The following is a 24,432-nucleotide window of genomic DNA, read 5'->3' as shown; positions in this document are numbered from 1 at the left end:
TCCGCTCCGTCCCGGCGGCGGCGCCTTCGAGGCTCCATCACTGTGAGCGGTTCCGCCCGGTGCCGGCAGGTCACGCTGCATTCAGGGCAGCGCTCTGCTGTCCGTTTCCTTTCCCAGCGGTGCTGCTGTCACGGCCCGCACACAAACCATACCGGACTGTGATACTCAAAGTGACGCCATCAACGTTACAGCGCCGGGTGAGCCAGCACAGCGCGACGGGTAACGGCAGATGCACATAAAACAGGCACCGGGAATGGATTCTCCCCACAGACACGTAGTAAGGAACTTTAATACATCTGCTCTGAGCAGCTCTGTGCTGCTCTGACCGCTGCACACGAGCTCCAGACAACAGCACAAAGGAACTTGCACGTCACCCCTCACCCAGCACCTGGATGAATGCTGCTGTTCAGCGCGTGCCCGGCTCCTCAGCCATGATTTGCCCCCAGTTCTCTTACATTCAAACAAACCCCTGACCCCTCACAGCCACATCAAACCCCAGCAACCAACCTCCCACTGCCGAGCAGCCTCAGGCTGCCTCACAATCCTGAGGGGCGCCTCGTACTGGCACCATCATGGGCAGGCTCTGTGGGCAGGACCCTCCTGCACCCATTCAGCACCTGGCACCATTCATCTGTTCACCAGTTTTGCTATTCAGAACTGCACAAGAAGGGCAGGATAAAGCACTGTACCACACCCAGCCACCAGCGTCAAGATTTCTCTAAAAGCAAGTACTGATTTCAAAGAGCCAAACTTGGTCTTAAAGAAAGAAAGGCCAGGCTTCCGGCAACCAACAGCCGCTCACATACAAAAAGTGGATGACCTACAATAAAAATAAATCAAAAAGCATCTTTGATGTTCTTCAGCTGCCGGACAGCCAGGTCAACTGGGAGGTTGAACTTCAAGTTGCTCAGACGACTGAGGATATTAAGTGCACTCTCAAAGCCCGTGTTTACCATGTAGCTCCACGGGTGGTAGTGAGATTGCACCAAAGCTCCAGATTTGCAGATCAGGTTTACCCAGGAGACCAAGCGCTGCTCGTTTAGCGCCATACACACTAGAGCTTTCAGTTCAGAGTCTGCACTGCGCTTGAAGGGGTTGTGCTCAGTGAGAACCGTGTGAATTGCTGTCAGCAGGCTCTGTTTGGGTGTGACAGTGACTCCTCCTGTCACAGGCAAAGCAAAGGACTGGGAGAGCTTGCGAGCTGGAGACTCCACAAAAGCCTGTCCGTTTTTAGTTTTGTAATACTCCACAAAGAGCTCCCAGGGGTGCATGGTCTGTGGCGAGGAGGTGAACGCAGGAATCAAGCATGCAATGGGTGCCAACACCAAGCTCATCCCTTGAGAAGAGGCATAGAGCCCATGAGCCATTAAGTCTCGCAAAGCAATGGTCAGCTCCTTCCGCACAGCCAGAGTCAGTTCATCTCTCCCTCCTAATGAAACGTCCTGCAGATCAGAAGAACTGATAACATGGTCATCTTGCTGGTGTTTCAGAGCTAGCTGCCTCACCCGGTCTACGGACAGCTCCAGTTTCTTAATTAAGGGAGAATAGTCCTTGTTGGCTTGGTCCTTCTGCCAGAGGCTGCGAGGAATTTGACCAGTACCACAACCAAACTGACTCACAGCAAATATCTGTAGCACAGCAAGCATGCGACGCATGAGGTGCAGGCCTGTTTCTCGCATCTTTTTGGCATCTTCTGGGTTCACTGCTCAAATTAGAAAAGAAAGTAAAAAACCAGAAACTTTCTCATTAAGGAATCAACATACCTGCTTTTAAGAAGGGCAAAAGAACTGTACACAGACCTGTCTACAGAATTTATAATAAATAACACTTTAAAAATATGCTAATGTACCTGGACGCTGGTTCATGCTCCATGAACAACAAATGAGTGACAGCAAAAAAGAGACAAAGCTTCATGCCAAGCAGCGCCTACCTCTGTTTCCAGAAGACCACATATTTGGTTTGCAGGAACCACCACCATCTTTTCTGCCTGCGCACTCACAGTGTCCATCTTCCGCCTTACCAGAGCTTCCCACTTCATCTAGAACAAGAATTCCACACTTGTGAGTTCAAACTGCATATCCCGTGTATTAAGATCAGTACTCAAACCACTCTATTCCTTGCTTGACAGTCTGTTTCTGTTCACCAACAGCTCTGAACGTCCTTTGACATCTGCAAACTCCCTCCTCATAACTATGTCAGAATTATATATCAATCCAATCTACTTGTTTAAAAACTGAGCACTGACCTTGAATGAAGTTGATAAACATTTCAAGGTCCCTTATTTGTGTCTTCAGTTGTTCCACCAACTGTTCCTTCACCCGTGCTGGGTTAACAATCTGTGCTATGGCAGCATCCACATGCTGTCGCAGTTCTTCTGGAGAGAGTGTTGCAATATCTTCACTCAAGTTCATGTCCAGCTTCTTAATCAATTCATCTATGATCATCTGCAAAACATCAGTCAGTTGTATCACCACTATCCATGACCTCCAAAATACTCCACTCGCTACCTTGGAAACAGGCTTCCTCACGCAATGAAAATCACAATAGATTACAAGATTGCACACATGCGTGCAGACTAACCATCAATACTGCATTACTAATGACTGTGAGCAATACAGAACCTCAGGAGCCTTACCCGTTGCCTTTCCATAACTACAGACTGTGGAAGAGAGTCATAGCTGCCCTCTTGGTATGCAAACGTCTCTAGGTCATCCAGCTGTGTCTTAAGCTGTAAGATCAGCTCTCTTTGCTTTTCCTTCTGGATCTCAATTTGCTCCTGCTTCTCTTGCCCACTCTGGGAAAAAAAAAAAAAAAAAAAAAAGTTGTCAGAAAATAAAATCAAACATTCACTATTGCAGGCCAGTCCCACGGCACAGGACTGTGATATGAGGAGTGATTCCAGTTCATGCAAGTAATTGGTGAACATTACAAATCACTTCAAGAAAAAGGAGCGTCTGCACATCAAGGAGAGTCGTAGCCACATCAGCTCGTGTGACAGACAAGAACCTCTGCAGACAAGCCCCATCACAAGCACATTGTCATGGTACAGCACCTCTAGTCAGAGCTGTGCTGGGCAGCTGTACCAACCAACCTGTCACAGCAGGGGGAAGGGGTACAGCAGTAGTTAATTGGATTTTAAACAAGACATAGAATCACGTAACTGCTAAGGCTGGGTGGGACCCTGAAGCCCATTCAGCTCCACCCTCAGCTACAGGAGAGACACCTGACACTACACCACGTTGCCCAGAGCTCCATCCAACCTGACCTCAAACAACTCCAGGGCCGGGGCACCCTTAGATTCCCGTGTTCGTGTTTCAGAGCCGTCACAGCGAATATCCGACATCTCATGTAAACCACCCCCAGGTGGTGCCGCGTCCCCCCGGCACCGCAGTCCCTGCCGCGTCCCCCCGCAGCCCCTCAGGAGACCCCGGGACACGCGCCGCCTCCTGCCCCAGCGCAGCGCCGGGTCCCGCCGCACGCACCGGGCCATCCCCGAGCTCGTGGGGCAGCGCTGCGGGGCAGCCGCGGAAGGCGAAGTCCTCGAGGTCGCGGAGCAGCCGCTGCTGCTCGGCCGGGCCGGCCCTGGCCACCTGCCGCAGCCGGAACTGCACCTGCGCGAAGTGCGAGGCCAGCGCCAGCAGCGCCCCGTGCAGGCGGCGCCGCTCGGCCCGCAACCGCGGCACCGACCGCGGCGACCCCGTCGTCTCCTCTTCCTCTTCCTCTTCGTCCGCCGTCACGGCGCCCACCGGCGCCCAGCGCTCCCCCGGGCCGAACGGGCCGCCCTCCGCCTCCATTATGGCCACCACCCGCTCCGCGCAGCCGCCGCCATCTTCCCGGAGCGGCGCGGGTGGGGCGGGGCCTGAGCGGCAACAGAGCGGCCCCCCCCGGCGCGAGCTGCAGAGCGCCCCCTGCAGGAGCGGCGGAACCACGGGGACAAGCGGCCGGGGGTCCCGGGGGTCCGACGTGGTGCGCGCGGACATGGCGAGGTGAGCCGGGCTGCTGCACGGGACGGCGCGTGGCGGGGTCCGGGACAGCGCCCGGCCCAGACCCGAACAACCACACGAGGCCCCGGGGCAGCACCCGAACGAGGCCCCCGGGCAGGGCCCCAAACAGCGGCTGCTCGTGACAGACACGGCGGGGGCGGCCTGTCCCGGCCCCGCTGCAGCCCGCGGTGCAGCCCGTGAGGGGCACGACGAGGCCTCGGCCCAAATCTCTGCCCGTCCCCGCTTTGCAGGCAGCGGGACGTACCCACAGCCCGTGTTTTAACAGGCAACACGCCAAGACGCTGTGGTACGACCGGCCGCGGTATGTGTTCCTGGAGTTCTGTGTGGAGGACAGCACGGATGTCCAGGTCGTCATCGAGGATCACCGAGTGGTGTTCAGGTGAGCTGTAGGTTTGGAGCTGTGGGGGTCCTGGGGCAGGAGGACCCTGTGTGAAGCACAGTCAGCTCTGTCCTAAACCACGGATCTGTATTTTGGCAGCTGTAAAAACGCAGATGGAGTAGAATTCTACAATGAGATCAACCTGTACGCCAGAGTGAACTCCAAGGTGAGGCTTCTCCCCAGCGAGCCATTCCCTGACAGCCTGCATCATGCTCAGGATTGAACGGAGCCTGTGCTGTCCTGAGCAGTGCAGCGCAGAGCTGAATTCTGTGCGTTTCCTGAGTTGTTTGGGCTGCAAACAACTCCTCTCCATGGCTCCGTGTACCACAGCCCAAGCATGGCTGAGCTTTGATCCTCTGTGCATCTGCAGTGGGTTAGAGAGAAAATCAGCAGACTCTTGAGGGGAGGCATCCTCATCTCTTGGCAGGACTCACGAGAGAAGCGCTCTGACCGCTCCATCACATGCTTTATGAGGAAGTGGAAGGAGAAAGTGGCCTGGCCCCGCATCACCAAGGAAAACATCAAGGTGCATATGGCACCAGACAGTAAGGAGAGCCCCTGGGGCTGTCTGTACCCAGTGCAGGGGCTTCCCAGGTTCCACGTGCCCCCAGGACAGACACCCCAGAATAGAGCTCCCAGTAGGCAGATGCGGGAATGCCTCCTGCTCCCTGTCAGCCCTCTTAAGTGCTTTGAGGAAGATGTGGCACCCCCATCCCTCGGTGCGGGTAGGGCCAGAACTGGCCCCTGTAGCCACAGGGATGTTCTCCTACGCAGGAGCAGCCCGTGCTTGCTCTGTGTGAGGTAAGGCCACAGTGCTTCCTTCCTCACGGGATATTCTCTGCCCACAGCCAGCCTGGCTCTCCGTTGACTTTGACAACTGGCGAGACTGGGAAGGGGATGAGGAGGTGGAGAGGGCCATGGTGGAGGAGTATGCAGAGGTGAGCCTGGTGTTGTGTGCACAGGGTGCTTGGCACAGTGGGGACAGCCAGCCACGGAGTTCCCACAGATCTTTGTTCCCTATCCAGCTCCTGGAGAAGGTGACGGACAAAGCCCCCCCTCCGACCATGGATGACCTGGATGTGAGTAGAGCCCAGGAGCTCCATCCCCCGGGCACTGCAGAAATGCCTGGCGCTCTTCTTGCTCCAGCTGCTGCCCCTGTTTCGCACTGTGCTGTGTGACGCTCTCCAGCACGTTGGGTGCTTTCGGCCTCCGCCCACCCGCTCCTCATTCATCCCCCGCAGGACGATCTGTGAAGCTCCTCGGACACAGCGCGGCCCCGCAGCGTGCAAAGCAACGAGCCGGGACACGGGCGAGGAAAGCGGAGCCCCGAAGAACGACGCCGGTTTGCGGCAGAGCGCGGCGGGCACCGGACTCGGCGGCGGGAGCTGCGGGCTGTTCCGGGACCGGTTACGCGCGGGGCAATAAACGGGAACCGCTGCCGGATGCGTGTGTGAGCTCGGGGACACGCGGGACGGGGGGCGGCGCAGCGCGGGCCGCAGTGAGGGGCGGAGCTGCGCCCGTCGGCATCGCCCGGATCCGCCGCCCCGCAGGCCCCGCCCGCAGCTTCTCCCGCCGGCCGTTACCCGTTATTGATCCTCCCGCAGCCCGGGAGTTGTTCCAGTGCCGCCGCCATGGTGTTCCAGTGCCAGCGGGACAGCTGGGCCCGGCAGGTACCGGCGGGGCTGGCGGCGCGGCCCGGCCCGGCCCGGCCCCGCTCGTCACGGCGCCGCCGTGTCCGCGTTGCAGTTCAGTACCAGGGTGGTGTCGTGCCGGGAGGCCGAGCTGCGGCCTGAGGGCGGCGGGGAACCGATACGCGGCTTCCAGGTGGTGCTGGAGGACACGATCCTGTTCCCCGAGGGCGGCGGGCAGGTACGGCCGGCACCGGGCGAGGAGCGGGGCGGCACGGCCGGGCCCGGACAGCGGCTTCTCTGTCTCCGCAGCCCGATGACCGCGGCCTCATCGGCGCCGTCCCGGTGCTGCGCGTGACGCGGCGCGGCGCCCAGGCCGTGCACTTCGTGGAGTCGGCGCTGGAGCCGGGCAGCGCCGTGCTGCTGTCGCTGGACTGGGAGCGCCGCTTCGATCACATGCAGCAGCACTCGGGTGCGGGGCCGGGGCGGGTCCCCATCCCGGTTCGTTCCCCGGTTCCCTCCCTCCCGATCGCCCCCCCACCCCGTGCTCGTAAGGCGGCTTCACGGGGCTGGAGGCAGCGCGGGGTTCACCGGAGGCGATCGGAGCGCTCCGTGGTGCCCCGGGGTCTCCGAAGGTTGCGGTTTGGTGGAGGAACCTTCCCTGCATCCCGAGCTCAAACCACTGCTTGCGCTTCTCTTCCAGGACAGCACCTCATCACTGCCATGGCAGAGCGGATGTTCGGATTCAAAACAACTTCATGGTGAGCAGGAAAAGCAGCCACTAAGCTCAGCCTCCCCTCGTGTCTGTGCCTCCAGGGCAGGAGGAGATGCACGTTGGTAATGGAAAGCAGCACATGCTGTGATATTTCACCTAAGCACAGAAGGTCTGGGAGGACTGGCTGAAATAAGACGAGCTGCGTAAACAGTTTGCTTTGTCTCGTCCTGTTGCATAGGCACGATGTGCATCTTATGCTCTTTAAACAGCAGGGAGAGGAGAAAAGCATTTTGTTTCAGTCTCAATCCCAGCAGCTCCTCTCAGGTGGCACTTAATGCTGCCTATGGGTATATTCACCTGCTCTTCACAGCAGCAGATGTTCTTCATCTGTGCAGGGAGCTGGGCCGGCAGCAGTGTGTCATTGAGCTGGACACCCCCTCCATGACCGCAGCACAAATGGAGGCCCTGGAGCAGAGCGTGAACGAGAAGATCCGTGAGAGGATACCTGTGACAGTGCGGGAACTGGCTGCAGATGACCCTGAGGTTGAAACAGTGAGTGATGGGAATGAAGGGAGCTGGTGATATCCATTGGGCCAAAGCGGTTGCAGCATGTATATTGGTTTGTCTGCCATTCTCCTGCTTTGCTAGGTGAGAAGTCGCGGCTTACCAGGTGACTACACGGGGCCAGTTCGAGTTGTAGACATTGAAGGCATAGACTCCAACATGTGCTGTGGGACTCATGTCTCCAACCTGAGTGACTTGCAGGTAGGGGACTGCAACCACATTACCTCCAGGAGCCCTCAAAACACACGTACAGCTCAAGGACAGCGGAAATCCTGGAGACAGGAGGTCTACTTGAAATTGCCCTGGAGGGAAAATGGTCAAAACTGACCACATATGAGAGTAAAAGCAAAATACCATTCTCCTTTTCTAACTGGGTTATTTTTCTGTTTAAGGCTATTAAACTTCTTTGCACAGAGAAAGGGAAAAAGAACAAAACCAACTTGGTTTTCCTGGCAGGAAACAGACTGCTGAAGTCAGTTGAACAAAGTCACCGTACTGAGAAGGCCCTGACCTCACTGCTGAAGTAATACCCTTTTCACTTTGGTTCTTTCATCTTTGTTTTTCCTTCTGACAAAAATAGCATAAGTCTCAGGTGCATCTACATGATGCTTTTTATTATACATTACCCACTTTTGCTCTATCAGTAGATCTTCAGAGCAGGAATCCAAATTCTCCTTTTTCTTTCAGAAATGGTCCAGGTGAACACGTAGAGGCCGTGAAGAGATTGCAGAGTTCTGTGAAACTGCTTCAGAAGGTACGAAGGTATGAGGTTGGCTGGGAAAAACAGATTGTCTGCTTCTTGTAGACCTGAGCAATTGAATTTAAGGCATCCATTTTTATCAAAACTGTTTCCAATTCTGCAGACACAGCTCAGTGTTCATGCTGGCTTGACCATCTGCAGTGCTGCTTTTTTACTTTTCTTTCAGAATAATTTGAACCTGCTAAGAGACATTGCTGTTTTGATAGCCCGGGATTTCAAAAGCAAACCTGTTCAGGGTCCGCTGTTTGTCTTACACAGGTATGAAGGAGTTCAGGGAACAGGATAAGAACCCATGGTGTATCATTTGTGACAGCTGCATTTTCCTGACACCTATTCAGGCCTGTTTATAACAGTGATATTTTAAAAGTCAAAGAATCCTCAAGGAGAAATGCAAACAATGTGGATTGAACTGTCTGGGCCTGCCGGACGGTTGTGTGATTAAAGAAATGTGTTAGTAGTTCAGTCACTAAATTCCTCTGATTTTTAGGAATTGTTAGGCTTGGAGAGTCATAGCCTGCCATTGGTAATTAAATTTTGGACTCTGGTGTGGATCTACATGCATTTTTTCCTCTCTGAAGTGGCTTTTTACCTGTCCATGCAGGAAAGAAGGTGACTCTGAGTTCATGAACATCATCGCTAATGAGATTGGGAAAGAGGTGAGTTGTCGGTACAGACAAACCTGACACCAGTGGTATTTTCATTCAACTTTGTAGCACGGGCTGGATAGGCTTCCATTTGCACCACAGTCACAAGCTACAGATCTTTTTCCTTCCAAAAGTTAGACAAGGTTGTAGTCCCCAGCAGCCTCAGTGTGCTGGGGATCCTCAGTAGTAAAAAATACAGCAGTGAAAATTCAGAGCACCATGGAAGAGCCTGTCTCACAAAAAGCCATACAGATCCTCCTTGGACATGGTAACTTAGGATACTCCGGTACCTGTTCAGTCCCCCACAATATACAGTTCAGTATGAAAGGTTCAAAAGCTCCCTCCCCTCTTAATTCAAATTGAGTTCCAGTAATGAGCACAAACTTGCAACTTGTTTTAATGTCTTAATGGGAAAAGGAGGGCACAGGCCCTTCAGGAGCATCATCCCTCTTTTCGTCAACAGGAAACCCTGCTGTTCCTGACTGTGGGAGATGAAAAGGAAGCAGGACTCTTCCTTCTAGCTGGATCTGCTGAAGCAGTTGAGAATTTAGGTCCCAGGTACTGTGTTCTATGGTTTCTGTAAAATTAGTGACACTTCCACCCAAGCAGCTGAGCAGTGTAATCAGGGCACAGACCCTTGTGTGCTCACTTGAGCAGGTTAGGGCAAGCCACTTTCCTCTGCAAGTGAGTGGCCTTCAGCATGTCCTGACATTACTGCAGGGTGGCAGAGCTGCTGGAAGGCAAAGGAGCTGGGAAGCGAGGCCGATACCAGGGCAAGGCAACCAAGATGAGTCGACGAGGAGAAGTGCAGGCTCTGCTCGAGGAATTCATCAGTCAACAAAGAGATGAAGCGTAAAGAAAGGATTTTAAAAGTAGGGCTGTCATCCCTGCTTTGTATGATCTCCACTAAGTTATCTCCCATAGAATAAAAAGTCCCATGGAGTTAGGAATGACTCCTGCTCCATGTCTCTCCAATCTTGCCATTTCTGCCAGCAGTTCCCAAGGCTGCTACAACTTCAGCTGCAGAAACCAAAGGGTCACTGAAGAGCCATGGTCAAAAAGCAGTTGATATGAATTTTAGCATGGGATTTGGATGATTTGCTCTTTGGTTTTTGTTACCTGGGCTGCTCACACCTTGTACATGGGCCGTGTCTCTGACAGTTGCCAGCATGCACTGATTACATTTGTGAGCTTTAACTGCTTTGTGGGTGTATGTACTGGGGTCACCCCTATCACAGTCAGCTGTTCAGCTAATGGGGCAGGGTACAGGGGATGTGGGATTGCCAGTCAGCACTGCACCGACCCCACCCAGCCTCAGCCTGGTGGGGTGTCACAAATGTGTTTTCATTGCTGGTATGTGGTGCACACAGGGCCCCTGAACAAAGAGCACAAAAACAGCTTTGCCTCCTTGCTCTGTGTGCAGCCGCTGCTGAACTTTGGTCAGGACGCCTCCATGTACCTTCCCAGAAGTCCTGAGCTCTTTATGTGCTTGTGTGTTCTGGGCAGCTGAAAGCCTTGGGGCAGCCTGGTGCTGCCTCTCCTTGGGCTTCCAGCCATGTTTTGCAGCAGGCAGGAGCAGGACCTGAGAAGGGACATCCTTCTTGCGGCACCAACAGCCTCCCTGACCCTGGGGATGGCACTTGGGCACCATCCGCGCACCCATAAGACAGCCGAACTCACCAGTAAAATACATCTTCAGCTTTAATAAAATACCCCTCGACACACCGCTACATTTATGTGCACATATACACACGTACCGAGAGCTGCTCCACGCAGCAGTGAATACTGGGCAGAGGTCCCAGGGGCTGAGGAGCCTTGGGGCTGGGGGCTCCCATAAGCTGGTGTTTGTTTCCATCTCCTGCCTGTCCCCCTGCAGAGCTGCCTTGCAACAGCCTTTGAGCACCCACAACTGCACAGTGCCTTGCTCCTGCCATATCTGTCCCTTGTGCCACTGGCACCTGTGGCACGTCTGGCACTGTGAGTGCACGCTGTGCTGGAGTCAGCCCATGAAGCTGTAATGGGGAGAAACCAACACAACCCCCACAGACCCATGGTTCCTGTCCCCAGCCCTGAGCCAGGGTGGCCATGCTGTTACCTGCCCCTAGACACCCTTCTTGTCCTGCGTGGCCAGAAACTGAGAGATGCAGTAGGGGATGAGGCCGACGGTGGCCAGCGGCACAGCTGCACTCTTGCAGAAGGAAAGGACATAGAAGAGCAGCTGCATGTGGGAGGGTGGCTTGAAGGCATCAAAGAGGTGCAGGACCAGCAGTGAGGCAGCAGCACAGCCCAGGCGGAAGGACAGCTGGCGGCCTTGCTTCCCCCGGCAGCTCTCCAGGTACATGTGGGAGCTCAGGGCCAGCCCCAGCCCAAAAAGGATGCCCAGGTTGCGAAGAAGGCTGGCGAAGGGCGTGGTGTCAATGTGGACCCACTCGGGATGGGCACACCACCTCTGTGCCTTCTCCAGTGTCCAGAGCAGTTCAACACCAAGCATCCGCAGTAGCAGGTAGAAGCCCAAGGCAAAGCTGAAGAGGAAGAAGGTGACGCCCAGGTACCTGCGGAGGCTGGCACGGTAGATGGAGTGGACGTGCTGGAAGGTCTCAGCCACTGCCATGCCTGCCAGGAGAAGAGGTACGGGCAGTCAGAGTGGGATGGAGATGGCTCCAGAGTGCGGTGCAGACCTGACAGTCACTGCTGCACCCTTAACACTCATAAATCCCTCTTCTTATGTCCCCCAGCCCACATCCAATGGCACATGGACAAAGGCTCCTTCTCAACAGCAACAAGTGCAGAGCCATTGTCTGCAGTTCTTGCTTGCCCCTGCTCCTTTCTCGTACACACAGTGGGAGCACAGGGGCATGCTAATTTGAGGAAGGGACAGAAACAAGGTGAGCTCACCAGATATGACCCCTGCAATGACCTGATGAGGAAAGTGGGCAGCGATGAAAATGCGGGACAGACAGACGCAGACCTGAACAGCCCAGAACCCCATCCACAGCACGGCCCACAGAATCCTGCAAGGGGTAGAGAGCTCCATCAGTGCCAGATCTGGCGCACGCTACGGACTTTGAGCGGTGCCAGAGCATCGTAGTCCCCTTCATCTCTGGGTCAGGACTTGCACACACTCACCAGTATTTCAGTGGTTTTGACTTCTCCTTGCCCATGGCGATGGAAAGAAGAGCGGTCACCATGACGTAGTAAACTCCTGCTGCACCCATGGCATGGCCAGAGGGGCTCCCTGGGTGAGAAGCAGGGCTTAAGTCAGCCCCCTCAGAGCAGGCTGTCCCTGCTGCCCTCATGCCCCAGGGGCTCCGGCACTGAGCACCCACCCATAGGCAGTGATAGTGTGGCACAGGGAGCACAGAATCATAGAACTGCAGGAGGCAGAAGGGACCTCTGGAGCTCTTCCATTTCAACCTCCCCCCACCCCAGCAGTTTCCCCAGAGCAGGTTGCACAGGATTGAGTCCATATGGGTTTGCATAACTCTGGAGAAGGAGACTCCTGCACCTCTCTGGGCAGCTGTGCCAAAGCTCCACCACTCTCACAGCACAAAAGTTCTTCCCTGCAGTCAGATAGAACTGTGCCCAGTGCCCCCTGTCCTGGTGCCTGGGATCCTGGATCCTGGCCTCCACCCTTCAGACACTAATCAGCACTGATCAGATCATCACAAGGTGCTCCAGGTTCCCACTATCTCTGCAGCCTGGCACAGGCAGAGTTTGTGCTAAATTTCCACATCTGCACACACCAAGGGTAAAAGTCTGCTCTGCACCAGGGCATGGCAGTGGCCCCACAGCTCAGTGATAATGGCCAAGGTAACAGTTCTGGCTGTGCCGGCACCCCCCTGCCCCTGGCATAGGATCAGGGCTCTGGGGTCCCTGAACAACGTGCCAACTGCTTGTCTCAGAGCAGGGGACCCTACCAGGGCCGGTCTCGCAGGTGAGTGGGAACTGCTGGATGGCCGGCGCAGAGGTGTTGCTGTAATAATCAGTCTCGTGCACCCACCAGTATGGCCTCTCCCCAAACAGGATCCTGAAATGGAAGTAGAAAGGGGTTCATGGTCATCCTGGGCACCAGAGCGGGCTGTGGTTCCAGCTCTGGCTGTGAGCTGGAAGGTGTCAAAATAGCACCCAGACAGCACCTGGTCCTGTCCCCAGCCCCAAATCCTTATCAGGAGGAGCAGGAATGCCCTGGGAGCAAGCTGATGAAGAGGATATGTCTGCTCCTTCCATGCCTTTTCAGTCTATGAGCAGCCATCCAATGGTGCCAGCATGGGCAGAGGCCACCTGTCCCCATCACATGCTTAGAGTGTAAGGTTGTACGTCTGGACTAGGCACACATCTGGCTATATTAATCCAGCTATGTTGGTGCATCTGCAGCAAGCTGCAGCACAGCTCTACTCACCACTTGAAGACGAGGTTGAGCCAGTCCCCGATCACGGCCACCCAGATAAGCCGGATGCCCACTGGCTCACACAGGTGGAACCAGATAGGGAAAAGAACAAAGAAAGTGTTCCTGAGGTCTGCAGCAAAGGAGATGAAGAGGAACCAGTCCTGAGAGCCCTGGAAATGCTTCTGCAGCCAGTATGTCGCCTGGATGCCGGCATCATGCAGGAGGTTCATGGGGGCTTCCATCCTCCTCCACAGCCTCCTGCCTGGTTCAGGCTGTCCCGTGCTCAGCTGCAGTTTTATACCCCACGGGTTCGTGTTTGCTGCCGATAGGTCACTTGTCCCAGCTTTGATCTTTGGACCCAAAACCACTTTTGCTGAAGGGTGCATCACTGGCAGGTTGTTACAAACATGCTTAGAACAACTTGCATAAAGGAGAAAAACAGGCTGCAGAGTGGCATAGGGCATGGCCTTTAGGAGTCTTAATCCTCCTCTGTCCCATTACTCAGGAGAGGTTTCTGCAGCCCCTGCTCTGTCTGGCTCCTCCTCAAAAAAAAAAACAAACAAAAAAAAACACAAAACAACACATGATCTGCTTGTGAACCCCAGTGTTTCAGCAGGGGAGAGGTTTAAGTGCCTGCAGAGGGATGGAGTGACATTTATCCCATCCCTCTGCCATCAGCCCAAGCATTGCTGGTGCATGGAATGGGTTGTGCATAGAGCAGAGCTGCCCATTACCCTGACCCCCTCTGAAACCTGTACCTGATGCTAACGTGCTGTGCTGCAGTCTTTGCCATGCTGACACAAACAGTGCTCTCCTCAGCAAGAAACTTTCCAAGCTGTTTCAGGAGATCCCCAGAGTAAGGCCTGGGGAGGTCTTGGCTTCCAATAGTGTTTTCCTGAGATCTGTGAGATTTCAGAACCTGTGCAAACCAGGCAGGGGGAGTGATCCTAACTAGTACATCCCCAGGTTAATCCCTCCTGCCCTGTCAGCCCCCAGCAATGCAGATGGAGCTGAAGACATCCCTTGTCACTCAGGGTCCCTGCCTGTCGACTTTCCACCTCAGTCATGCAGATCTGTTCTCTTGCTCCTCTCTGGGAGTAAAGGGTGAACGGGTTAACACAGATCTTTCTACAGGATCCTGGGACACGGGGGTCGGCCTGGCAGGACAAACCTGGGTGTCCATCCCTGGCTGCTGCAGATACACACAGCACAGCAGCACGGGGCACCTGGCCAGAGCCCCAGGCACGCAGCTGCACACACAGCAGGAGCAGACAGCAGAGTGTTAATGATTAGCAGCCAGTGAAAATGTACCACTTATCTCTCACTCTGCTAGAAAGTTCAGGTCAGGAGCCTTGAACTGCTCCGTGGTGCGGTTTGACGCAATGCAGAGGCTGTGTCCAGCAGCAGCAGGAGGCACAGGGCAGCGTCCTCCTTCTTCCTGCCCCCTGCCTCAAGTGACCACCATGACGTCCACAATTGCAACTGCCAGGTCAAGGAAGAGCCGTTTTTATTGGCCAACACCAGTTTCTTTATGGCAGTGAAAATGTTTAGAGATCTACCTTGAGGTGCAGAGCAGCAGGAGGCTGGAGATAGCATGGCAGTGCAGCAGGTCACACATCAGCATCACCTGAGGGAGAGCACAGCATCCCAGCCGCCAGTACCCAAAATGGAGCAGAAGTTTGCACAAAAACAGAATTACTCTTGTAAAACTAAATTCCTCAGCAACTCATTTCACTGTCCTCAACTGAAAGCTTTTGGCCAGCACAAAGGAATTCAGTGGGCTTGGCTCCCACATCCAAGATGTTTTGAACAGTTAGCAATTAATCCCTCAAAAGCTTCACTGCAGAAAATGGGAGCAAAAGGAACTGGGGGATGGGGACAAGCAGGACAAGCACACTCCAGCCCCTTTGGAAGGAGTCACAGCAACAAAATGGGGATTGCATCTGGGAGAGGCCAGGAACTGGAATGGGAACAATGGCTCCCCTACAGCCACAGCCAGATGAGCTGGCAGCCCAGGAGCTGCATGCCCTGCAGTGACAGCAGCTGGCTCCAGGACACGGCGTCCCCATGGTTCCCAGGCCACCAGACACGGCCAAGGCACGCGCAGCGCACGCTGTCACACTTGGCTGCCCCTTAGCACCAGGGTTTCATCCAGAAGATTCTCAGTCCATTGCAGCGCTGGGGCTGGAAACAAGGTCAGTACTGCCTGCGTCAGCATGTGGGCAGAGTCCAGGCAGTACCTGTAAACACACACAGGAGTACGTCCCCACACAGGGAATGTTGAACCTGCTCCCCCAAGCTCCCAGGACTGATGCTCCCCGTTCAGGCCTGAGGATATAATGCAATCAATCCCACCCCAAACCGCTTCCCCATGTTTCAGTCCCTCCATTCTGCTGCAGTCCAAGGCACCTCCAGAATATACTTGTTGCCATTAGGGCTCCTCAAGGCCACCACATCACAGACCCCAGGGAGTGCAGATCCCTTTGCAACTCCTGGTGACACAGCAGCCAACTGCCCATGAGATGCCAGCACTGGAGCCAAACCTCACTGAATCCTGGCGCACCACAGGCCCGACCCAGCCCAATGCATTGGCAATGAGCTTCATGCTCCTACAGCTGGGGCTGTGCAGGCACTGAAGCAAGGGTCTCCAAGCTGGGGGGTGAGAACAAGGCCCCAGGCAGCAGCCAAGGCCAGCACCAATTAATCCAGCTCGATACAGCTGTTACACATTAACTCCTTTGTTTGTCCCATATTTTGCTGCAGAAGGGTCCTGCTAGCACACAGGGTCCAAGAGTACAACCAGTGTATGCTCACATAGCCATGCTGGGCATTGTGCCCACCACTGGACCTTTGCCCCCTCCAGCATGTGCCTGCAAACTAACACAACCCCATAACACTACCAGCATCCAGGATCTGACCATCAAAAGCCACACTGATGAGCTATGCAAGAGTTGGGTCAGAAAATGCACTAATGTGCTTCTTTATTGGAGCTGGCTGGGCACCAGGCTGCCATCTAGTAGCATCCTCATCCAGTGCTCATCCTTATCCCCAGTACTGTTCCCAGTGCCCAGTGCTGCCACAGCAGCTGGCACCCAGCATCACCTGGCACAGCAGCCACTGAGCAGTACGGCTCCAAGGGCAACTCCAGCCTGGCCCTGGGCAGCTCCATCCCCACAGAGGTGCCTGACTACCTTGGTGGGATAGAGCCTCACATCCATGACCTGAAGGAGGAAACGAGCAGGGCAGGTTGCAGTCAGCTGGCTGCACTCCCTCCATCACTGAAGGCCTCCCGGAATGCAGCCTAGTGGCTGGACACAGCCTGTCTGTGCCAGTACCTGTCCTCCTCTTTGACCCCATCAGCGCCTGCCAAGCGGGGGGCCCAGGCTGATGTTGACGAAGCCACCGTATTGGAAGGGTGACAGGCGTGGGGCACAGCTGGCTGTGGACAGGCAGGCGAGGGGGTTGGCTCCACATGCCCCAATCCCCTGCTCACTGCTGAAATAGATGCTGTCGGGTGAGTACAGCGAGGGGTCCTGGTCAAAGTAGTTGTAGGGCCTCAGGAAAAAGCCGACACTGTTTCCCACAGTCACTGTGTTAGGGATGTCCTCAGCATGAGGAACGTGGAGGAACCCCACAGTAATCCACGCGACCAGGTCCTGGGAGAGAGAGGGGAGACCAGAGCATCATCAGCTGCACCATCCCTTCCAGCCCTGTTCACACCCACTGTGACCATGAAGTCTTGGCCACAGGCAGTCCTATGGAGCTCACCTCGTTAGCAATGCTTTCATCGTTGATGAAGTCAGCAAAGGCGACGCTGGGAGTCCAAGGGTCATTCTGGTTGTAGACACTGGTGCTGGTGGGTTCCTCCTCCTTCCGCCTGGTGACAGCCAGCTTGTATCTGTTGGAGCAGGAGGCATTGTGACACCGGGACAGGGCACAGGGTGGGTGCAGTGCTATGGAGCTTGCAGGACTTTGCTGGCCATGAGAGGCACAGCCCAATGCTTTGACTTTAGGTCTAACTTACGCAACCTCCCCCCGAACACAAGTCATTAGATTTCACCCTGGTTGCAAGCCAGCACTGCAGTTTTCCACAGCATTTTTCCAAAAGGCATCCTGTCCTTGCGCAGAGGAGTCAAGACCTCCGGATACCAATGCAGCCCTTGGGAAAACATGTGATTGTTCTAAATTAAACTTATCTGGGGTCAGATTCCTGCCTGGGAACTACTATGAACAGATGCCATTGAGCAATTTTTATATGGACTGTCAAAGACAAGAAGCAGACGACCCTGTTATTTAACCCTTCCCTGCAGACAGGCTTGACAGACCCTACTCTGTCAGCAGGAGGGGACCAGACTGGGGACGGGTGGCTGGGAAGCTTCTCAGCACCTGCAGGAATGGTATCAGTGAGTCCCAATGGCACAGAATGCAGAGCTGCCCCATGCACTGCCAATATGGGCAGCTTGCAGCATGATTGCAGCCTCAGCCCCCCACCTACCTGCCCCAGCTGATGGCTTTCTCCATGGGACTGCTGGTGGGCAGGTGCTCCCCAGGGAAGCTGACCACCTGCACCCGGTAGCTGCGAAGGTGTCCCCACCGATTGGGCTTGGGGCCAGTGAAGGAGAGGTAGCGGGGGAGAGAGGCATTGAGGGGGAACGCCGCCTCATTCTCTCTCTCCAGCTTCTCCCGGTGGAGGAACGGCTGCTGGAGGGTGTTCTCTGGGCTCCAGGGGACGCTTATCGTCTGGTACCCCATGTCATGGGACTCCAGGGAGTTCAGCTGCCCTGTGAAGTAAAAGGGAGAATCCCTCTGAATTCCACACCCTGCGTACAGCTGCATCTCACTAAGAAACGCATCTGGGGGACTGCTCTGCTGCACATCCCTGGGTGTGCAGGCAGCAGCTTTTAAGACACAGAGCACGTCTGTAGGCAGAGTGCTCACCCAAGGGGGGAAACAGCCTCCTCAAGCCCTGGTGACCACACAAGATGAGACCTACCATCAATATCCAGGTCCACCTTGTAGTGAATGTGGTGCAGGTGCATCGTCCCCAGTGTGTGTGGCCCAACCTTGTTGCCATAGGTGGTGCCTTGGCCATGGAAGAAGGAGGAGCTGATGTAGCCAGTGGCATGGACCCGGACCTCCACAGCCCCATTGCTGTAGAACATGAAGTCCCAGACGTAGTCATAGTTTATGAGCGTGGAGACAGCACGGATGACCAGGGTGTTCTTCCGCAGCCCTCCATAGTACAAGGAATGCGTGTCAGAGAAGTGCCGCCGCAGAGGAAGGGAAGTGTCGTGCTCAAAAATGCAGAGTGAGTTCTGGTTGGTTCTGGGAACATCTGACTCTGACAGGTAGTGCCGATCCACGTAGGTGGCCGTGTAGGGACAGTCAACACCCCGGACGAGCTCGTAGGCAAATCTGCCGATGCCAAAGCTGCCATCAAGGTAGCGGGTGGACATACCCCCAGGACAGTTGGAGCCATACAGAGCTAAGGCTTCCTGCAGGCTCAGCTCATAGATTATCCTTTCCCCACGGAAACGGATGTCAAAGAGCCGTGGGCCAGTGTTGGGGTTCATGCCAAAGGCAATGCTCCAGCCCTGGTAGGTGACGTGGTTGTCCCTGATGCTGTAGCGGGGACCCTGGGGCTCAAACTGAAGTGGCCCCGGAGCACCAGGTGAGAGGAGGGGTCTCATGGAGCCCAGCACTGTGTCTTCCTGGGGCTTCTGAACCACAACCACCTTCAGTGACTTGGTCACAAACGCATTCTCCAGCTCAGCGGTGCTGGAGAAGTAGTGTCCATTGTAGAAGACCTGGCGCAGGTACCACTGGGAGACGTCGAGCGGCCCATGCTCCACCAGCACCTCCAGCCCCACAGGCAGGACGAAGAAACCGCTGCCATCAATGGCATGGAAGAGGACGAACCATGTGGTGCGGTCTCCAGACTTGAAGCCGCGGGGAGCAGTGGTGATGGTGGCCAGGCTGGTTCCGTCAGATGCACAGCATGCAGCGAGGAAGCGCGGTGCCTTCTTCAGCTCCTTCTGGATGAGCTCGTTGATGGCTGCGTACTCCGCACCAGTGACAGCTCTGCGGTGGTACGGCACCTTCCCCCCGTACTTCTGCACCGTGACGTCCCGGTGGTAGGTTGGTGCTGGCAGTGGGCCCACCACGTACTCGGTGACGTTGGGCTCAGCCTGGGCCCCAAAGTACAGCACGGCCAGTGCCTCCCGGGGCGGGCGAGCCCCTCCATCGTCCAGGAACCGCAGCACCTCTGCCTTGGCCGGGAGCTGCACATCCACAGAGGCAATGCAGTTGTCGGAAGGTTTGGCACGCGCCGCATCGACCAGCGGCACCCCGAGGCTGCCCCGCAGGTACTGCACCACCTGTGCCAGCTCCTCGGGGCTCAGGTCGGCAAAGACCCGGCTGTGGCCATCGTCCTCCTCCTGTGCCGGGGGCTGCTGCTGGCAGGCGCCGGGGGCCCGTGCCCGGGTCAGCAGCACACAGACAAGGGCAAAGATTGTGGCCAGGGCCAGGAGCAGCAGCACGAGCGCAGTTTTCATGTTCATGGCTGCTGCTGGTTCCAACGCTTCTCAAGTCGCTGCTTCTGTCAGCTTGGATTTGGTGGGCTGGGCGTTTTTTCTCCCTTGTTTTCTGGAGAGAGGATGGCCCGGATGAGCTCATGGGGAGGGCGCACTACAGTGCTCTCAGACGTGCCTGGGATTTGCTGGGAACCATAAAAGGCAACTTTGCTTTGCTTCCTCCAGCAGACCACAGTGTTAAATCGACTCTCTGCTCCTGCACCCGCCGTTCCCCATTTGTCCCGCAGGCTTCGCTGCAGCACAGGGCGGACACAGCAGGACAATGGGGAGAAAGAAGTGTGCTCCTGGCACCGCCTTCTCCTCGCACCCCCTGCACTCAGCACGGTGCCCCAGGACCCCCCAGCAGCCACTTTTGGAAGCATAAGAACAAGGCAGATGGAATAGCATTGGATTATTATTATTTTTTTTAACTGACATTGGCACTACACAGCATTTATTGCTACAAGAGGGGAAGAGCATTTTCTCCTCACTTTTACCCCTGGCATGCAGCAGTTAGCAGAGATTCTGCAGACCTCTGCTCAGCAACTTGCTTCACTCATACAGATCACTGCATTATAAAAGCCACAATAAAAAGTAAAGTTGTTACACGATGGCAAACGCAGAAAACAATCAGCCTCTGACCCTGCCTGCCAGACCTTCAAAGCCTGCTGCTGTTTTGAAATCCATCATAGGTGAATGGGGGCAGGCTTGGCAAGCAGGAGGCAGTTTGGGACAGGCAGGTGATGGGGTTAACCTCACACACCATGAAGTTCTGCTCACTGGTAAAAAACACACCATCGGGAGAGTAAATGGAGGGGTCCAAGTCATAGTAGTTGTAGGGTCTCAGAAGAAAACCAACTGAATTTCCCACTGTCAAGGTGTTGGGAATATCTTCTGAGTGAGGGATATGGAGGAAACCAGCAGTTATCCAGGCCACCAGGTCCTAGGCAGGAGGAGGTACATGACTGTGGTTATTTCAGACTGGAATCTGTGCCTGGGCCACAGAGGAGCAGAGGGTACCTCAGTGGGCACCAGCAGCCCGCATTCCCACAGCCCAGCAACACTCCAACCCACTCTCCTCATGCTCTGCTGCTGTCACAGTGGATCCCACAGGCAGTGTGTGGGACCAGCAGCCCATGGCTCCAGACCCTCCTCACCTCATTGGTGATAGTTTCATTGTTGATGAAGTCAGCAAAAGCGACAGTGGGGGTCCAAGGGTCGTTCTGGTTGTAGACACTGGTGCTGGTGGGTTCCTCCTCCTTCCGCCTGGTGACAGCCAGCTTGTACCTGGGGACAAGGACAGAGACAGGACCCTGGGGCAGCGCAGAGCTAAAGGCTGCTCCCTGGAGCCTGCAGATTACTAGGCTGGTCCTGTGGAGTAAACTGTGGCCCTGGGCTGCATCCACCCCTCTCCCCTCCCTACAGGGAGCATCCCTGCAGCACCTCCTCAGCCAGTGAGGCTGGAAGCATTGCAGAGTACTCAGTGTCCCCATAAGAGCAGTCTGACCTTGCCCAGCTGATGGCTCTCTCCATGGAGCTGGCTTCGGGAATGTGATCCCCTGCAAAGCTGATGATTTGAATCCTGTAGCCGCGCTGGTGGCCCCACTTATTTTTTTGGTTGGTTGCAAAGTAGATGTATCTGGGCATCGGGGAGTGGAGCCGGAAGGCAGCCTGGTCCTCCGTGTCCAGGACCTTCTTGGTGAGCCGTGGACGCTCAATCTGCTGCTCTGGGTTCCAGGGAGCCTGTACCATCTCAAATGCCATGTCATGGGCCACCAAAGAGTTCTTCACCTCTATGAGGACAAAGCAAAGCAGCTGAGGAACTTTTCTGCAGTCAGATCCCACTCTCTCCTTTGGCCTTTCCTGCACTTTAGGCTCCAATCACCACCACCTGCAGGCAGGAGTTAGTATTGCTTTGGGGGCCTTAATGCTCCTTGTGAGAGCACATCACCTACCCCACATGTGGGAAGAAAAACTAGGACCACTAAGTAGAGTTTAGGGAGTCTGAAAGAACTCAGAGACAAAAGAGACAAAACCCAGACCCTACCTCCCACATCCAAGTCTACTTTAAAGTTGATGGGACGAATGCATATTTTACACAGAATCCTAAACCCTACTGCTGTACCATCTCCATGGAAAAACAGGAGGAGCTCACATACCCCATGGCCTGGACTTTGGCTTCGACAGCCCCATTCTGTTAGAAGATGAAGTCTCATAGCTCCATATTGTTTTTCTCCCACTACATTAATTTAGATTATTTTGCTTTCTGCCTCACTTCCAGTCCCTTTTCTCTTCAGGTCCCAACAGCTGCCTTGCAGCAGGCCTCATATAAGGGATGCTATGCTTGTGCATGTGAGGGGATGCCAGGAGTAGCACCAGGCATTGCAGGAGCCAGCTCACACCTCTCATGCTGCAGACAGGGCTGTGCCTGCCCCGTCTGCCTGGCCATGCTTTTGGCAACATGCACAGTGCCAGACATGGGGCCTCAAGGAAACTCATGTTCTGCAGCTGCTACTTTTCATACTTTCCCTAGGATGAATACAGAGCTCACAGACAATTTCCTCTGCCTACAACTCCCTAACCTGGACAGACAACTACACACACAGAAAAATAATTTTGCAATCAAATGTTGGGAAATAGAAAAAGCAATGATCTGACAGCAACTACCAGAGACTCCAGAGACCAGAAAGCAACCCCCCTCAGAGCTGAGACATTCCCCACTATAATGGCATAAATCAAAGGGAGACAAGACCTACCTCCCACATCCAAGTCCACTTTATAGTTGACAAAATGGGTGTGAATTGTACCCAGTGTATGCTCCCAAACTCTATTGCCGTACTGCAGGCCATTCCCATGGAAAAAGGACGAGCTCGTGTACCCTGTGGCTTGGACTTTGCCTTCAATGGCCCCATTCTGGTAGAAGATGAAGTCCCAGACATAGTCGTAGTTACCCACAGTGGTGATGGACCTAAGGACCAACGCGGAGTTGACCATCCCACCGTAGTACAATGACTGTAGGTTGGAGTAGTGGCGCCGCAGAGGGGAGCCCAGGTTCTGCTCGAAGATGCAGAGGGCCACTGTCCTCTTGCTGGAGCTCAGGCCCTCATGCAGGGTGTGCGTGTCCACATAGGTGGCCATGTATGGGCAGTCAACCCCTCGCACCAGGGGTGAGGCGTAGCGCCCAATGCCAAAGCTGCCATCCATGTAGCGGGTGGACATCCCCCCAGGGCAGTTGGAGCCATACACTGACAGCGCCTCCTGCACGCTCAGCTCATACACAACTCTCTCCCCATTGTATCGGATGTCAAACAGGCGCAAGCCTGTCGTCACACTCATTCCAAAGGCAAAGCTCCAGGCCTGGAAGATAACGAGGTTGCTCCTGATAATGTACCGCGGCCCCTGGGGCTCATACTGCAAAGGGAATGTCGCAGCCACTGGTGCTCGGGGCCTCATGGATGAGAAGTCCCCATCCCGTGGTGCTTTTCTCACCTTCTCCACACGGACACCACCCTGCACATAGATTCTCTCCAGCTCAGACATGTCTCCGTAGTACTGCCCATTGTAGAAGACCCTGCGGACTGCCCACTGTGTAAGATCCAGGCTGCTGTGGTCCACCAGCACCTCCAGCCCCACTGGGTGCAGGAAGAACCCGCTCACATTCTGAAACATGACAAACCAGGTCAGCCGATCTCCAGACCGCGATCCACGAGGAGCAGCTGTCACAGTGGCCAGGCTGGTTCCGTCATACTCCATCACTTGCTCCATGAAGGACGGAGCTGCAGGGAACACTTGTTTTTTAAAGAAGTCAGCAATCTGTTTGTACTCAGCAGGCAACGCTGGTCTGCGGTGGTACGGCACCTTCCCCCCGTACTTCTGCACCGTGACGTCCCGGTGGTACGTTGGTGCTGGCAGTGGGCCCACCACGTACTCGGTGACGTTGGGCTCAGCCTGGGCTCCAAAGTACAGCACGGCCAGTGCCTCCCGGGGCGGGCGAGTCCCTCCATCGTCCAGGAACCTCAGCACCTCTGCCTTGGCCGGGAGCTGCACATCCACAGAGGCAATGCAGTTGTCGGAAGGTTTGGCACGCGCCGCATCGACCAGCGGCACCCCGAGGCTGCCCCGCAGGTACTGCACCACCTGTGCCAGCTCCTCGGGGCTCAGGTCGGCAAAGACCCGGCTGTGGCCATCGTCCTCCTCCTGTGCCGGGGGCTGCTGCTGGCAGGCGCCGGGGGCCCGTGCCCGGGTCAGCAGCACACAGACGAGGGCAAAGATTGTGGCCAGGGCCAGGAGCAGCAGCATGAGCGCAGTTTTCATGTTCATGGCTGCTGCTGGTTCCAACGCTTCTCAAGTCGCTTTCAGAGCAGGGCTTCTAACTGCTGCTTCTGCCAGTTCATGCTGCAGTGGATGGAGTAGCAGGGAAAGTACAAAAGACAGGGAGAGGCTATGGGAGGAGGAGATCTGAAGTTCGTGGTGACCAGAAAGAGCAGCTCTCACTCACTGCATCCTACTCTGCCTTCCTCCAAGAGCAGTTGCCCTCAGAGAACCACAGGGGATGTAGTCAGTGACTCAGACCAACTTAACATCACTGTTACTTTTTCAGTCCAGCCCAGTTTCCTGAGGCTGCCTGTAATAAGGACGATCCTGTAGTCAGCCCAAGGAGGCTGGGACCACAGTGAGGCTCTCACAGGCTGGGAATTGTCGCCACACTGTAGAATTTCACCTCTTTGCAACTTGTCAAATTTCCTTATTTATCTGGCTGCTTCCTTGCAAACACTCTCC

The 24,432-nt window shown here is 55.3% G+C and overlaps 6 protein-coding genes across 23 annotated transcripts; 2 read left to right on the top strand and 4 right to left on the bottom strand.

Annotated features, from left to right (window-relative positions):
* Positions 1–271: 271 nt before the first annotated feature.
* Positions 272–3,845, bottom strand: RUNDC1 (RUN domain containing 1). 2 transcript variants are annotated; one of them, XM_015886011.3, is made up of 5 exons: positions 3,483–3,845; positions 2,636–2,794; positions 2,246–2,444; positions 1,931–2,038; positions 272–1,702 (listed from the first exon to the last, which is right to left on the bottom strand). In XM_015886011.3, the coding sequence occupies exons 1-5, from the start codon at positions 3,792–3,794 to the stop codon at positions 837–839; spliced, it is 1,644 nt and encodes a 547-aa protein (XP_015741497.2). In that variant the 5' UTR covers positions 3,795–3,845; the 3' UTR covers positions 272–836. The 2 variants fall into 2 exon arrangements, with proteins under 2 accessions (XP_015741497.2, XP_085388614.1); XM_085532488.1 differs by lacking the exon at positions 272–1,702 and adding an exon at positions 1,732–1,799.
* A 67-nt stretch (positions 3,846–3,912) lies between these two features.
* On the top strand, positions 3,913–5,826 carry PTGES3L (prostaglandin E synthase 3 like). Of its 2 annotated transcripts, none has more exons than XM_015886026.3 (7): positions 3,913–3,986; positions 4,270–4,383; positions 4,483–4,549; positions 4,811–4,909; positions 5,232–5,321; positions 5,409–5,462; positions 5,625–5,826. In XM_015886026.3, exons 1-7 carry the CDS (start codon positions 3,979–3,981, stop codon positions 5,634–5,636), a joined length of 444 nt encoding a protein of 147 aa, XP_015741512.2. In that variant the 5' UTR covers positions 3,913–3,978; the 3' UTR covers positions 5,637–5,826. The 2 variants fall into 2 exon arrangements, with proteins under 2 accessions (XP_015741512.2, XP_015741510.2); XM_015886024.3 differs by having other exon boundaries at positions 4,255–4,383.
* A 54-nt stretch (positions 5,827–5,880) lies between these two features.
* On the top strand, positions 5,881–9,891 carry AARSD1 (alanyl-tRNA synthetase domain containing 1). 3 transcript variants are annotated; one of them, XR_014940807.1, is made up of 12 exons: positions 5,881–6,053; positions 6,130–6,252; positions 6,324–6,483; positions 6,715–6,772; positions 7,122–7,278; positions 7,375–7,491; positions 7,683–7,813; positions 7,978–8,052; positions 8,217–8,308; positions 8,652–8,706; positions 9,158–9,252; positions 9,415–9,669. XR_014940807.1 is itself a non-coding variant. In XM_015886015.3 (12 exons), exons 1-12 carry the CDS (start codon positions 6,015–6,017, stop codon positions 9,548–9,550), a joined length of 1,230 nt encoding a protein of 409 aa, XP_015741501.2. In that variant the 5' UTR covers positions 5,881–6,014; the 3' UTR covers positions 9,551–9,891. The 3 variants fall into 3 exon arrangements, 2 of the variants coding, with proteins under 2 accessions (XP_015741501.2, XP_015741502.2); XM_015886015.3 differs by having other exon boundaries at positions 7,978–8,044; positions 9,415–9,891; XM_015886016.3 differs by lacking the exon at positions 6,130–6,252 and having other exon boundaries at positions 7,978–8,044; positions 9,415–9,891.
* A 486-nt stretch (positions 9,892–10,377) lies between these two features.
* On the bottom strand, positions 10,378–13,350 carry G6PC1 (glucose-6-phosphatase catalytic subunit 1). The gene is made up of 5 exons (XM_015886014.2): positions 13,094–13,350; positions 12,612–12,721; positions 11,821–11,929; positions 11,590–11,705; positions 10,378–11,307 (listed from the first exon to the last, which is right to left on the bottom strand). The coding sequence occupies exons 1-5, from the start codon at positions 13,321–13,323 to the stop codon at positions 10,796–10,798; spliced, it is 1,077 nt and encodes a 358-aa protein (XP_015741500.2). The 5' UTR covers positions 13,324–13,350; the 3' UTR covers positions 10,378–10,795.
* A 1,221-nt stretch (positions 13,351–14,571) lies between these two features.
* LOC107325298 (amine oxidase [copper-containing] 3-like) lies at positions 14,572–19,684 on the bottom strand. Of its 3 annotated transcripts, none has more exons than XM_015886009.3 (5): positions 18,075–19,684; positions 17,577–17,862; positions 16,850–16,979; positions 16,417–16,737; positions 14,572–15,321 (listed from the first exon to the last, which is right to left on the bottom strand). In XM_015886009.3, exons 1-4 carry the CDS (start codon positions 19,639–19,641, stop codon positions 16,438–16,440), a joined length of 2,283 nt encoding a protein of 760 aa, XP_015741495.2. In that variant the 5' UTR covers positions 19,642–19,684; the 3' UTR covers positions 14,572–15,321; positions 16,417–16,437. The 3 variants fall into 3 exon arrangements, with proteins under 3 accessions (XP_015741495.2, XP_015741493.2, XP_085388563.1); XM_015886007.3 differs by lacking the exon at positions 14,572–15,321 and adding an exon at positions 16,033–16,302; XM_085532437.1 differs by lacking the exon at positions 14,572–15,321 and having other exon boundaries at positions 16,033–16,737.
* Positions 19,606–24,184, bottom strand: AOC2 (amine oxidase copper containing 2). 12 transcript variants are annotated; one of them, XM_085532426.1, is made up of 6 exons: positions 23,143–24,124; positions 22,410–23,010; positions 21,161–21,446; positions 20,811–20,940; positions 20,449–20,596; positions 19,683–20,023 (listed from the first exon to the last, which is right to left on the bottom strand). In XM_085532426.1, exons 1-6 carry the CDS (start codon positions 23,971–23,973, stop codon positions 19,683–19,685), a joined length of 2,337 nt encoding a protein of 778 aa, XP_085388552.1. In that variant the 5' UTR covers positions 23,974–24,124. The 12 variants fall into 12 exon arrangements, 11 of the variants coding, with proteins under 11 accessions (XP_085388560.1, XP_085388554.1, XP_085388557.1 ...); XM_085532434.1 differs by having other exon boundaries at positions 19,606–19,726; positions 20,449–20,618; positions 22,410–24,124; XM_085532428.1 differs by having other exon boundaries at positions 19,606–19,726; positions 22,410–24,124.
* Between the last annotated feature and the right edge of the window lie 248 nt (positions 24,185–24,432).

This window comes from Coturnix japonica, unplaced genomic scaffold (assembly GCF_054131305.1).
Source record: "Coturnix japonica strain WE unplaced genomic scaffold, WE-NBRP24 Scf049, whole genome shotgun sequence".
NCBI classification, from domain to species: domain Eukaryota; kingdom Metazoa; phylum Chordata; class Aves; order Galliformes; family Phasianidae; genus Coturnix; species Coturnix japonica.
The sequence above is the reverse complement of the archived record's forward strand: the minus strand, read 5'-3'. Positions and strand labels throughout refer to the sequence as shown.